Raw genomic sequence first — 13,541 nt, forward strand, 5'->3', positions numbered from 1 at the left:
TTTGAAGCTAAAAACCCCTCATCCTTGGAACCATTCTGGAAAATTCCCTCTTTATCCTCTCAAGGACCCTCACATCCTTCCTAATGTGTGGTGATCAGAACTAGACGCAATACTCTAGTTCTGACCTAACTAGAGCTTCATAAAGCTTCAGCGTAACTTTCCTACCTTTGGTATTCCATACCTTTATTTATGAAGCCCAAGATCCCATATGCTTTGCTAACTACTCTCTCAATATGTCCTGTCACTTTCAAAGCTCTATGTACATAAACATTCATGTCCCTCTATCCCTGTACACTCATAATATAACTGTGCCACTGAATCAGTCTTGCCTCTCCCTATCCCTTCTGTCAAAATGCGTCACCTCTCGCTCCTCTGTATTAAATTCTATGTTACTTGTCCACTCATTCTGCTGCCTCTCTGTCATGTTGCATTTGATTGATATCATCCTCACTGTCTGCCACTCCCCCAAGTTTGGTGCCATCATCAGATTTTGAAATTTTACCCTGTATTCTAATATCCAAGTCATCTGTATTAACATATTTTGAGTTATTGGTCTGTGCATACGCTGCTTTAAGTTCCTAGACTATTTTGCTTTGTGGTTCTGCTGCATCAGAGGAGAGAAAAGCAAGAATTTAATTAGCCAGAAAATATGTAGCCCTGTTATAACTGATGGTTCTAAAAGTTGCGGGTGATTTTTAATTGGTCTGCAGCAGGACACTAGAAAACGACATGGCTCGAGTCGAAGTGTGGTCGATATGGAATTGGATGAGCCAGATGATGGCGATGACAATGCACCTCTCTTCTACCAGCCTGGAAAACGAGGATTCTACTCACCAAGGCCAGGCAAAAATACAGAAGCACGCCTCAATTGTTTCCGTAATATTGGCAGGTAAAATCAGATGCAACAATATCTGAAGTTAGACCACTAGCAATTGTGAATGTATTTTGGTTGTTGGGATGTTACCAATTCGTACTTTAAGGTCATTAATATACTCTTGCGTTCCTTTCAGGATATTGGGTCTATGTCTACTACAAAATGAACTCTGCCCTATAACCCTAAATAGACATGTTATTAAAGTTCTGCTAGGAAGAAAAGTAAGTGTCGACTTCTATTGAATGCATAGTTTGGTGTTTTTGTCATATTTTATACATATATAATATAAAAAATAGATATAAAGCATTAGTGCCTCACTTGATTTTGAAAATAATTTCTTAACTTTCCAGGTGAATTGGCATGATTTTGCATTCTTTGATCATGTGATGTATGAAAGTTTACGCCAACTCATCCTCGCCTCCCAGAGCCAGGATGCATATGCAGTCTTCGCAGCAATGGACCTAGCTTTTGCTATTGATCTATGTAAGGAAGAAGGTGGAGGGCAGGTATGATAGTTTTTCACTGACTTTTTGCCATCAGTAAAATTAGTTCAATTTTAAGGCGATGAATAAGAACATGAATTTTTTCTGAAAGTCGCATTTGTATTTGAATATACTATAAAGGGCAGGTGCCACATATACACCATGGATCACTTTAAAAGCCCTGTCTGATAGCACTATTTGTTAATTTGGCATGATTTTGTAAAAGGCACTATTTAGGATATGTTCACTGTAGTTTACCAAGTGCTTGCTAAAGCACAAGTGTTTCCAGGCAGACAGAATTCTTGCTTTTGTATCTAGAAACACAGAATATAAAAAGCCAGGATTTGAAGTTGTGCAAGACCTTGGGGCACAATTGGAATGTTTTGGCACATGACTATAAAAGTAATGTAGAATAATGCAACGGATTGCTAGGATCTTGCCATGGATAAAAAGATTACAAGAGTGAATAGACCGAAGAAGTTGGGCCTTTTAATTTCAGTTTGAGAAATTTCTGTGACTGGATAGAGCTCTTCAAGATTAAAGTTATTTTGAGGTAAAAAGCAATCAATTGGCTGGTGAGACATGATTGAGAGGATGCAAATTTAAAATAACAGGAATTAAGGAGCAGGAGTAGGCTATTCAGCTCCTCGAGCTCCACTGCAATTCAGTCACTTTGTGGCAGATTTGTACATCAACTTCATATACTCGCCTTCATTCCATAATCCTTGATGCACTTGCCTAACAAAATTGCCCTAAAAAAATTAATGGGAGGTTAGAATGGAATTCTCCCTAACTGTTAAAACAGAGTCTAAAAATTATAATATTAGGGAATTGGTTTCTTCAAAAAGGCTTCATTTTAAATGATGAAGGGTATGTGTATGAGCAGAAGAGTGTTTTTAGACCAAGTGATTCATGTTAAGAAAAACACAAGCAGACTTGAGGAGCCAAATGGCTCATTTCTGTCACATAGCATTCTGATTCTGCTGGCCTGGCAAATTCATCGACATGCAGGTGGTTTATCAGCTACCAGTTGTTGTCTTTCCTGACCTTCATTGTTGTACACCTCTTCGAAGTGTGCAGCATGTACCAAATTCAGTACAAGAGCTCAACGCAGCTGATTTCTTTGATGGAAGGCAAGTCAACTTACTTTGGATATAAAAGCTTGGTTCTTCTCTGCAAGGCTTTGCTGCCACACGAAGATGCAGATTTGGACAGTAGGCACCAATAATTCAAAGCATTGTTTGCACCAGGGTGCCCAATTTTAGCCCAAGTTTTATGCTTGCACAACAGGAGGGACGGTTGAATCTTGCACAACCTCCTCTGCAGTCAGTGGAACAATTTTGCTGAATCAGTGTATCACATGCTATATGTGTTTCTCTTGAAGTGCTCAGAACATGCACTGGCTCATACTTTTTATTTCTCCCTTCCTAATTATATGGTAACCCCACTAATTTTAATGTGGAAATTGTAATGTTCAGAGGATAAGGAAGAAAAAACATGTTTATAGTCAATTAATTAAATAAATTGTATGCACAGCTAACACCAAAGTTTACCACAATACACGTGCTTCTTCTGTTTTGTTTTCATTGATTTGCTTAGGCTCTTTTGTGAAAGTAATGTGATTAAAAGACTCTTACTTGATAGTCATTTTCCATTGTTAAGTAAAGCTGTAGACTTTATCACTGTTCAAAGCAAAAATATTCTACTCTGCCCAAGGGAAAGGCATTCTGATCCAGTGCTTCTGTAGATTTAAAAAATTGTAAATTGCTAACCTGATTTTTCAGTAAATGGAGCATTTTGCTGATTTCAAATCAAAATTCTGAAGGCTGTTTTCTTTGCAGGTTGAACTTGTTCCCGGTGGAGCCAATATCCCAGTCACTCCTTTGAATGTTTACGAATATGTTAGGAAATATGCGGAGTATCGAATGTTGGTGGTTGCTGAGCAGCCTCTTCATGTGAGTCCCTCTATTTCTAATGCAAATTTGTTGCTTTTGTTGGAAAGATCACTTATAAAGTCAATTCATTGAGACCACAGTAAAAAGCAAATTGGTTACAGTGCTATGGAAACACTTTCTGTTGTAGAGAAAATCTGTTTCACTGATTCTTATTAATGAGATTTGCTCAATGGTGTGAAATCCATTGGAAAGTCCCAAGACTATAATAAGGATTTAAATGTTATTCTGGGCTCACTGTGCAATAAGCATGATACTGATATCAGGTGTTTCTTAAATTTTTGCAATAGCAATTGACAAAGTAATCCTTCGCAGTAATCATAGATTAAATGTTATCCCTGCCAAGTGTAAAGAATGATTAGCTGAAGCCTAAATATGAAAAAGGAGCACAGGAAAAATCAACGACAGCTACCTGCACCAACATTTCCCCTCTTCTCCCCTCCCCGCCCCACATCTTTAACTTATCTCCCAGGAGGCGTTTTCATCTGACACCTGAAAATAATCTAGGAAGCACCAGAAAACTGTCGTAGCATTAATCTTGGATTTGTGTAGCAAAGAGCTAGTCCAAACATGCTGGGTTAAGTGTTCTCTTTTCTGTGCTATGCAGAGGTACAGAAACGATGGACAGGAAGAGGTCTGCATGGTCATCAAACCTGCATAGTGCATGAAACATAGTGTTGTGCTGCACACTGTGTTTCATCTTTTTATCCCACCCTCACAAACCAGCCCCTCAAACCCCTGGGAAAGACAAGTAAAAGCGAAAACAACTGTAGGCCATTTAAGATTGGGACAAAACAGTTTGGCTATGGGCTGAGGAATTTCCCCATCTAACAAGTTCCAGGAGACTACAGTGACTGAAAGATATACCCCAGCTACATTTTATGCATTATGATGACAGCCACAGTTGGGAGCTCATGAATGGCTGCAGTAAATCTATACAAGCCAGCAGCATGTTGCATAGGCCCATGACTTCATAAAAAGAAATACTTCCAGTTTTCTTGTGCTCTTTGGTCATTCCTGACCTATCTAACTCAGTTTATCCAATGGACCGAATTTAATACTTCCAATAAATTAAAGATTTTGGTTAAATCTCCTTTGTTTTTCTAGAGTTTGAAAGCCCCAGATCTCCTATCCTGTGGTAACTAAGGTCTTTTAAACTCTGCATCAATCTAGTGGCCTTGCTTTGAATCTTCCCCAGGGCTTCTATCAATATCCCATAAGACCATAAGCATGCCCCTAGCATGAGGGGACCAAAACTGGTCATAGTATTCTAGCTGAGGCCTTGTGAAAGGACAGTGTCACGTTCTTGGCTGCAAGGATGTGTTGCCAGGATGATTACTCTCATCTGATTTTGTTGTAGCCTCATGACATTGCTGGTGAACTTTCAGAGGTTTATCTAGATCAACGTACGGCCTATGTACCTGGCATCACACTGGCATGGAAAGTTATACCATATTACACACTTGTGTTTTAGGCAGGATGTCTCTTTTTGGCTTGACAGCAGCATCCTGTGGAAAGTACCACTCGTGTTGCAACCGCACATTAGCAGTGTGAAACAGCTAGCTTTACCTGTTGCTCAAATTTTTTGAGATACCTTAACGTTCCGGAGTAATTTGAGGTAGACTGGGCACTTTTCAGGTCCAGAAGTGGCAGCCTTAGGCCCATTCATGAGTGTGCATGATACACAGCCAGCAATGATCTGCTCGGAGTAGCCATTATGCTGCAGGATAGCTTTGATGTGCCCTCTTTTGGCATCAAGCTTGCACAGTGAGCAAATGGCTTGGGCCCCATTTACGAGATTGCTGACTGGTGGATGACATCAAACATCTCATGCCTTCAGCTGTTCGCAATATAAATAGTTATTCCATATTTAGTCTACATATTTACTCTATTTACTCTTCATAATTTTGAGCATTTTAAATTTGGAATCTATTTTTCCCACCCACATCCTGACATTTTTAGTATAATTTGCCTTCAAGGATAGCTTTATCGAAATCTTTGATAGAGATGGTGAAAAGTTATGGGCTTAAAACTGAAACCTGTAGGACTTCACTAATTACCAGTCAGTCCAAGCAAAATTGTTTTGCCTTTTATGTAACTGTGTAGGGTAGATTTTTAAACCCCTCCCCCACCCCCACTCCCACCCCCAACCTGTCAAGAGAAAAAAGAACTGTGTTGCTGCCACACCAAAACCATCTCTGCTTATTGTAATTCAGGCATAGGAGATCATTTTAACTAACTCCTAGGTAGCCCAGCTTGCCCATGCCCTGTTCTTGATGGCCTGGCTCAGCTGAACCCTGATGGCTTTTTTTATTCATTGACGGGATGTGGGCTTCGCTGGCTGGGCCAGTATTTATTGCCCATCCGTAGTTGCCCTTGAGAAGATGGTGGTGAGCTGCCTTCTTGAACCGCTGCAGTCCATGTGGTGTAGGTATACCCACAGTGCTGTTAGGAAGGGAGTTCCAGGATTTTTACCCAGCGACAGTGAAGGAACGATGATTTCCAAGTTAGGATGGTGAGTGACTTGGAGGCGAACTTTCAGGTGGTGGCGTTCCTATTTGTTGCCTTTGCCCTTCTAGACGGAAGTGGTCTTGGATTTGGAAGGTGCTGTCGAAGGAGCCTTGGTGAATTTCTGCAGTGCATTTTGTAGATGGTACACACTGCTGCTACTGTGCATCGGTGGTAGAGGGAGTGACTGTTTGTTTGTGGATGTGGTGCCAATCAAGTGGGCTGCTTTGTCCTGGACAGTGTAAAACTGCTTGAGTGTTGTGGGAGCTGCACTCATCTTGGCAAGTGGGGAGTATTCCATCACACTCCTGACTTGTGCCTTGTAGATGGTAGACATGCATTGGGTAGTCAGGGGTGAGTGACTCATCGTGAAATTCCTAGCCTCTGACCTTCTCTTGTAGCCACAGTATTTATATGGCTGTCCAGTTCAGTTTCTGGTCAATGGTAACCCCCAGGATGTTGATAGCGGGGGATTCAGTGATGGTAATGCCATTGGATGTCAAGGGGCGATGGTTAGATTCCCACCTGTTGGAGATGGTCATTGCCTGGCACTTGTGTGGCGTGAAAGTTACTTGCCACTTGTCAGCCCAATCCTGGATATTGTCCAGGTCTTGCTGCATTTAGACATGGACTGCTTCAATATCTGAGGAGTTGCGAATGTTGCTGAACGGTGTGCAATCATCAGCGAACATCCCCACTTCTGACCTTATGATGGAAGGAAGGTCATTGGTGAAGCAGCTGAAGGTGGTTGGGCCTAGGACACTACCCTGAGGAATTCCTGCAGTAATGTCCTGGAGCTGAGATGACTGACCTCCAACAACCACAACCATTTTCCTTTGTGCTAGGTATGACTCCAACCAGTGGAGAGTTTTCCCCTTGATTCCCATTGACTCCAGTTTTGCTGGGGCTCTTTGATGCCACACTTGGTCAAATGTGACCTTGATGTTAAGGGCAGTCACTCTCACCTCACCTTGGGAGTTCTGCTCTTGCCCATGTTTGAACCAAGGCTGTAATGAAGTCAGGAGCTGAATGGAACCCAAACTGGACATCAGTGAGCAAGTTATTGCTAAGCAAGTGTCATTTGATAGCACTGATGATGACCCCTTCCATCACTTTACTGATGTTTGAGGTGGTTATTAGCCAGGTTGGATTTGTCCTGCTTTTTGTATACAGGACAGTTTTCCACATAGCCAGCTAGATGCCAGCGTTGTAGCTGTACTGGAACAGCCTGGCTAGGGATGTGGTGAGTTCTGGAGCACAGATCTTCAGTACTATTGCCAAAATATTGTCAGAGCCCATTGCCTTTGCACTATCCAGTGCCATCAGCTGTTTTTTGATATCACATGGAGTGAATTGAATTGGCTGAAGACTGGCATCTCTGATGCTGGGGATCTCTGGAGGAGGCTGAGATGGATCATCCACTCTGCACTTCTGGCTGAAGGTTGTAGCAAATGCTAATCTTTTGTACTGATGAGCTGCGCTCCTCCAACATTGAGGATGGGGATATTTGTGAAGCCTCCTCCTCCAGTGAGTTGTTTAATTGCCCGCCACTAGATGTGGCAGGACTGCAGAGCTTAGATCTGATCCCTTGGTTGTGGAATCGTTTAGCTCTGTCTTTCACTTGCTGCTTATGCTGTTTGACACACAAGTAGCCTTGTGTTATAGCTTCCAGGTTGACACCTAATTTTTAGGTATGCCTGGTGCTGCTCCTGGCATGCCCTCCTGCACTCTTCATTGAACCAGGTTTGATCGCCTGGCTTGATGGTAATGGTAGAGTGGGGGATATGCCGGGCATGAAGTTACAGATTGTGTTCAAGTACAATTCTGCTGCTGCAGATGGCCCACAATGCCTCATGGATGCCCAACCTTGCGTTGCTAGATCTGTTCGAAACCTGTCCCATTTAGCATGGTGGTAGTGCCACACAACACGATGGAGGGGCTGTCCTCGATGTGAAAGCAGCCTGAGAATACAGAGACTTTTTTGTGTTCTTTCCTTGTAGCTGCCTTTTAATGCAAGTTAATAACTTGCAGAGAACTTTTTTTTAACTTTTTGTTTTTTGCTTTTCATCTGTTCCTTGTGCAAGTTGAGAACTCCAGTAGAGCAGAGCGGCACCATTCCTCAACAGTCCCTTGACTCTCTGACATTGATAAATGGGGATCATGGCAGTGGCTTTTTTTAACTGGAAAATTTAATTGTTCTCCCACATTTAACTCTCAGGCCTCCAGTTTTTGAGTCCCAGAGCTGTGCTGTGCTTCCCTGGCATCGGTGGCAAGATGTCATGTTCTCCTGGACTCATTCACCACTACCTGCTGCCCACCCGCCCACTTATTTGTCATAACATCAAACGATCCTGCATTTAATGGAATAGCAAGCTACATTCCCTTTCACATTCTCAGGATGTCCCAAAGGCATTCACACTGGCAAATGCTTTGGAAGTGTAATCGCAATTGCTATGGTAGCAAACCTGGCAGTTAATTTACACACAGCAATGCGCCACAAACTGCGAATGATATGCCCACTTAATCTGTGTTGGTGATGTTGGCCCAGAGAACGGTGCAGGTTGAGTGTTCATGCCCGCCTTACCAGATGGACACAACTTCAATTTAAACCCACAAGTAAGACATTGCAGTATCCTCTCAGTACAATGGCAAAACTTATTCTATTGTGAAGATGGGTGTTATTTTAAAAAATATTTTGGGAAATATGGTAGTATTCTGTAAAGAAGGGCAGTGTGTGATTAAACTGGGGGAAGGTTAATAAAGACAGCTCGTCTGTGGGAGCAGAGAGATGAAAGACAAAGGTGCTCGATGCCTGCATTTGTAATGAGAGGCTGTGGTGAATTTGAATGTATCAGTAAATAGGTTCAATTGTAAAATTTGCATTAGGTGATAGGTAAGGACTTGACTTTTCAGGCGTTAAATTTCAGAAGTTTAGAAGTGACAAGGGACTTTTACAACTTACAAAGTTTTCATAAGTAAACGAGGGTAAAGTTATTAGATTTTATTTTACCTGAAAGTAGAGGCAATAGGAAAACATGAAAGATTTTTATATTTTAGAAAAATTGAGCTCAAAGAGCTGCTTGGAACAATGGAGCCTGAGACCAAAGGGGAAAAGGATATCTAAGAAAAGATGTTTAGTTGAGTTGGGCTGGCTTGTGGGGGAGATGCCCTGAGACCAGCTCAGTGCTGAATTTGAAGCAGCCATCCAGTTTCAAGCCAGAGAAGTCTGTTTCCAGAAAGCAGTCTATTTCTGAACTTCTTTTGGATTTCCATAGCAGAGTGGAAGAGAGTAAGTTGTGTAGTATACTCAGTTTTTGCCTTGGGCAATATTACTGGATTTTTATGGTTAAAAGCTAAAAGTGTTTACTTGGGTGTTTTGACCAAGTGGGTTTTTTTGGGGGGGGAGAATGTTTTGTAAGACTTAACTGTGTAACATTAATCTTGTGTGCTTTTTGCTTTTTGTTAATAAATCTTTTAATTTTAAAATCCTAAAAGTGTTACTGGGATTCTATACTTCTGGGATTAGTAGTTTTAACCTTGTTTTCAAAATACAAAAAAAGTTATGATCAGGAAGACAAGTTTCCCTCTGGGATTTGGCTTGCTCAAGGAATAACATCGGCTGCGGTCATAATACCATGTTAAGTGCTCGAGTCCAAGGGTGGGCCTTGAACTGTCAAATGTTAGAGTTGGGAGGGAATGTGCTATCTATCCTGACACTTCAGATTCCATGGCGAGTCTTCTACATTCAAAAAGCAACAAATCACAGTACCACTAATTGTTGATGCACACAAATGACCAAAATTTATGACCATGGACAAGATGTGCTTGCTTGCAATATTTTTGATATACTGGGAGACCCCCTCATGGCATCGCACACAGGGATTTAAGATTTACTTTTAGGTAAAGTGGAGTCAGAACATGGAGGATAATTGTACCACAACTTGCAAGTGTGTTTCAGTCCCCATTTTAAAGCCATACATTTTGGTATCACTTAATATTTCAACACTTAAAATGGAGGCTACCTATGTAAACTTCTCCCACTATTATTATAATCCCCTTCATCAGTAACCTAGGCTGACATGCCAAACTGAGGAAGTATTGCCTTGCCAGGTATCTCTTTTCGAATGAAATGTTAAACCAAGGTTCTAGCCCCAGTAAAGGCCTCCCTAAAATCATCTGTTTCTGGGTTAATTTATAAGCTTTTTAAAATGTTGCAGTTTGTACACTTCCATGTATATTGCTGTCAGTAATATTAATGTTTGTCGATTTATAGGCTATGCGGAAAGGACTGCTCGATGTACTTCCTAAAAATTCGCTAGAAGACCTAACAGCTGAAGATTTTAGGCTCTTGGTCAATGGATGTGGAGAAGTGAATGTTCAAATGTTGATTAGTTACACATCTTTCAATGATGAGTCTGGTATGGAACAACGATCTACTTCTGTTTAAATATGGGAAATTGAAATGAATGAATGCAGATAGGCTTTCTAACTAGGAGAGACCAAACGCAGACTGGGTGACCGCTTTGCAGAACACCTTCGGCCTGTCCACAAGCATGACCCAGACCTCCCTGTCACTTGCCATTTCAACACACCACCCTGCTCTCATGCCCACATGTCCATCCTTGGCCTGCTGCGTTGTTCCAGTGAAGCTCAACGCAAACTGGAGGAACAGCACCTCATCTTCCGATTAGGTACTCTACAGCCTTCCGGACTTAATATTGAGTTCAACAACTTCAGATCATGAATTCTCTCCTCCATCCCCACCCCCTTTCCGATCCCCCTTTTTCCAATAATTTATCATTTTTTAAATATATTTTTCTTTTCCCACCTATTTCTATTATTTTTAAATTTATTTCCATCCATTGTTTTATCTCCACCTTTTAGCCTATTTCAATCCCTTTCCCCCACCCCACCCCCACTAGGGCTATCTGTCCCTTGCTCGTCCTGCTTTCTACCCTTAATGTCACCATTAGCACATTCCTTAGCTAATATCACCACCGTCAACACCCCTTTGTCCTTTTGTCTATGACATCTTTGGCAATCTCTTTGCCTCCACCTATCACTGGCCCTCTATCCAGCTCTACCTGTTCCACCCCCCTCAACCAGCTTATATTTCACCTCATTTCTAATTTTCCTTAGTTCTGATGAAGAGTCATACGGACTCAATGTCAACTGTGTTCCTCTCCACAAATGCTGTCAGACCTGCTGGGTTTTTCCAGCTATTTTTGTTTTTGTTTCAGATTTCCAGCATTTGCAGTATTTTGCTTTTATCTTAGGCTTTCTAACTGTTGGATACTAGTCATGTATGGAATAACGAATGTGAAGTGGGAGATGATGACATAGTGATAATTTCACTCGACTAGTAATCCAGAGGCCCATGGCTCTGGGAACATGGGTTCAAATCCCACCACGACAGCTAGTGGAATTTGAATTTAATTAATAAAATTTGGAATCGAAAGCTATTCTCAGTAATGGTAACCATGCAACTAAGCTCAATTATTGTAAAAACCCATCTGGTTCACTATGTCCGTTAGGGAAGGAAATCTGACATCCTTGCGTGCTCTGGGCTACATGTGACTACAGATCCACAATAATGTTGTTGCTAGTACAGCTTACTAGCTTGCTGGGAAAGAGTGGCTGGAATTCTTTTCTTCCTGATGGGAAGGCATTTGACCATTTGGGGAAATGGGGGAGCAACCTTGAAATTGAGTTTAATTGTATTAATTGTCGACACAAGCCCATGTAATTGCTTCTCCACTGGATGCTTCAGTTTGTGTCAGTACTGTAGTCCCTTCAGTTGTACTGTAGACATTGTTTTTCTCTCCCAGCAATTGATAATGCCGCCGCACCCCTCACTCTCCACTCTTTCCCCCCCCGCAATCCCACACTCCCCACTCCTCAGAGGAGTCAGAATGTTGTTACATCCTTTCTCACTTGTGATTGAGCCTTTTTAGAAGAGACAATCTATGCAATTCGGATGTAGGGTTAATATTTCCAGGCTAGTCCCAGGCGCACGAATGTAACATTTTAACGCTTGCTTTATTTCAACAGGGGAAAATGCTGAGAAGTTATTACAATTCAAGCGGTGGTTCTGGTCCATTGTGGAGAAGATGAGCATGACTGAAAGACAAGATCTGGTATGACTCTAATTTAAATTTTTTTATTGGGCTTGGAAAATTTGGTAGTGTAAACTTTCACCAGGAAAAAGCGCATTTAATCTTGATTTAATCTTGGTTAAAACAGGTAATAAATAGCACTGAGGAGTGACTTGTTTTGAAATTAGTTTGCTGATGGATACAAATGGTTTCTTTCTATATTTTAGGTTTACTTCTGGACATCAAGCCCATCATTACCTGCCAGTGAGGAAGGTTTCCAACCAATGCCATCAATCACCATTAGACCACCTGATGATCAACATCTTCCAACTGCAAACACTTGCATTTCGCGTCTATACGTCCCACTCTATTCCTCCAAACAGATTCTCAAACAAAAACTGTTACTAGCCATTAAGACAAAGAACTTTGGTTTTGTGTAGAGTATAATAAAAATGTGTGTATTGTGTGTAATAATATAACTAGGTCCAGGTTTTGTAGATTAATTTTTTCATTTGTCTATAAAATTTATGGAAGTTAATGCTGTCACACACCTGGAGGTTCAGTGGTGGTAAACATTCCTGTATTTGGCTTGTAGCTGAAAGTCCAAACCACAGGCTGTAGTGGCTTTGACCGTAACCTCCTAGGCTTTGGCTAGTCAGTAACCTGTTAGCCTAACCCCAGCCAAAGATGACAGCAGATCATGTATTGTTACACTGTGATTATGGTCATTTGGCCTCGGAGAACTGAAAATGTTTCTGAAATTTCACTGCTGCCTTTGTCAAAAGTTTCATCAAAGGTTCTTGTATAGAGGGAAGTAGGGAAATTCCGAATAAAACAAGAGAATGCTTTACATTTTGTGTGTGACTATTAAACCTGATGGGAAAAGCCCTTTTGTTTGCCTCATCCATTCATCATTGGGTAAATTTTAAATTAAATGTTATGATTTCTTAATTTTAATAGAGGTGAAATATATTCTCTTCATCCTTCTGCCAATCCATTGTTAAACTGATCTAAAACTGGTACACAGATCTCCTCAGTTAATTTATAAGGATATTTAGTTTGGTATTGACAGTACATTTCAGTCACAAAATGTAAAACTGAGCCTTGCTATTGCGCAGGTTGTACAGTATGCTTCTGTTTATCCAAACTACTTATGAAAATCATTGGTTTGGGTAATCACGTTAAGTTTAACAAATATGGTTTATTAAATTGAGGTTCCAAATATCAAAGTGTACTGTACCAAAGAGTTGGCAAACCAGTGCACATGTGAAAAAGTGCATTTTTGTATTAAAATAAAAGAAATTTGCGTTCATTGTACTTGCTGCAGTCCATACACTCCTGTTGCTTCCTTCAATAGCATATTTAGTATTACAAATTATTCCCCTACTTTTGTGATGACCAACAGCTTATTAGTGTTGCAGTGTTTAAAGCACTACCTGATATGTTTAACAGAGGCAAAATAGAAGTAATCAAATCTTTCCTGTAATCTATTTAATAGGAACACAAACTACTTGTATCTGCATAGTCTGGAAATAGTACATGGCTCTTATGCAGTAGAAAAAAAGTGGCACCATATGGATCCTACTTGATAGAGCATCACTAAGTATATTGGTCTTGCCCTTGTATGTTA

At 40.9% G+C, this 13,541-nt stretch overlaps 1 protein-coding gene across 7 annotated transcripts in view; it reads left to right on the forward strand.

The window, feature by feature from the left end:
- The window catches only part of ubr5 (ubiquitin protein ligase E3 component n-recognin 5), a 150,465-nt gene extending 137,237 nt beyond the window's left edge, over nucleotides 1-13,228 (forward strand). For all 7 annotated transcript variants that reach the window (XM_078540007.1, XM_078540008.1, XM_078540012.1 and 4 more), the window contains 7 exons: nucleotides 711-889; nucleotides 1,011-1,095; nucleotides 1,225-1,380; nucleotides 3,198-3,311; nucleotides 10,090-10,234; nucleotides 11,868-11,953; nucleotides 12,139-13,228. In XM_078540007.1, coding sequence (XP_078396133.1) covers nucleotides 711-889; nucleotides 1,011-1,095; nucleotides 1,225-1,380; nucleotides 3,198-3,311; nucleotides 10,090-10,234; nucleotides 11,868-11,953; nucleotides 12,139-12,351 — 978 coding nt within the window. In that variant the 3' untranslated portion in view covers nucleotides 12,352-13,228. The remainder of the gene's footprint in view (nucleotides 1-710; nucleotides 890-1,010; nucleotides 1,096-1,224; nucleotides 1,381-3,197; nucleotides 3,312-10,089; nucleotides 10,235-11,867; nucleotides 11,954-12,138) is intronic.
- The last annotated feature ends 313 nt before the right edge of the window (nucleotides 13,229-13,541 follow it).

This window comes from Cetorhinus maximus, chromosome 4 (assembly GCF_964194155.1).
Source record: "Cetorhinus maximus chromosome 4, sCetMax3.hap1.1, whole genome shotgun sequence".
NCBI classification, from domain to species: Eukaryota; Metazoa; Chordata; class Chondrichthyes; order Lamniformes; family Cetorhinidae; genus Cetorhinus; species Cetorhinus maximus.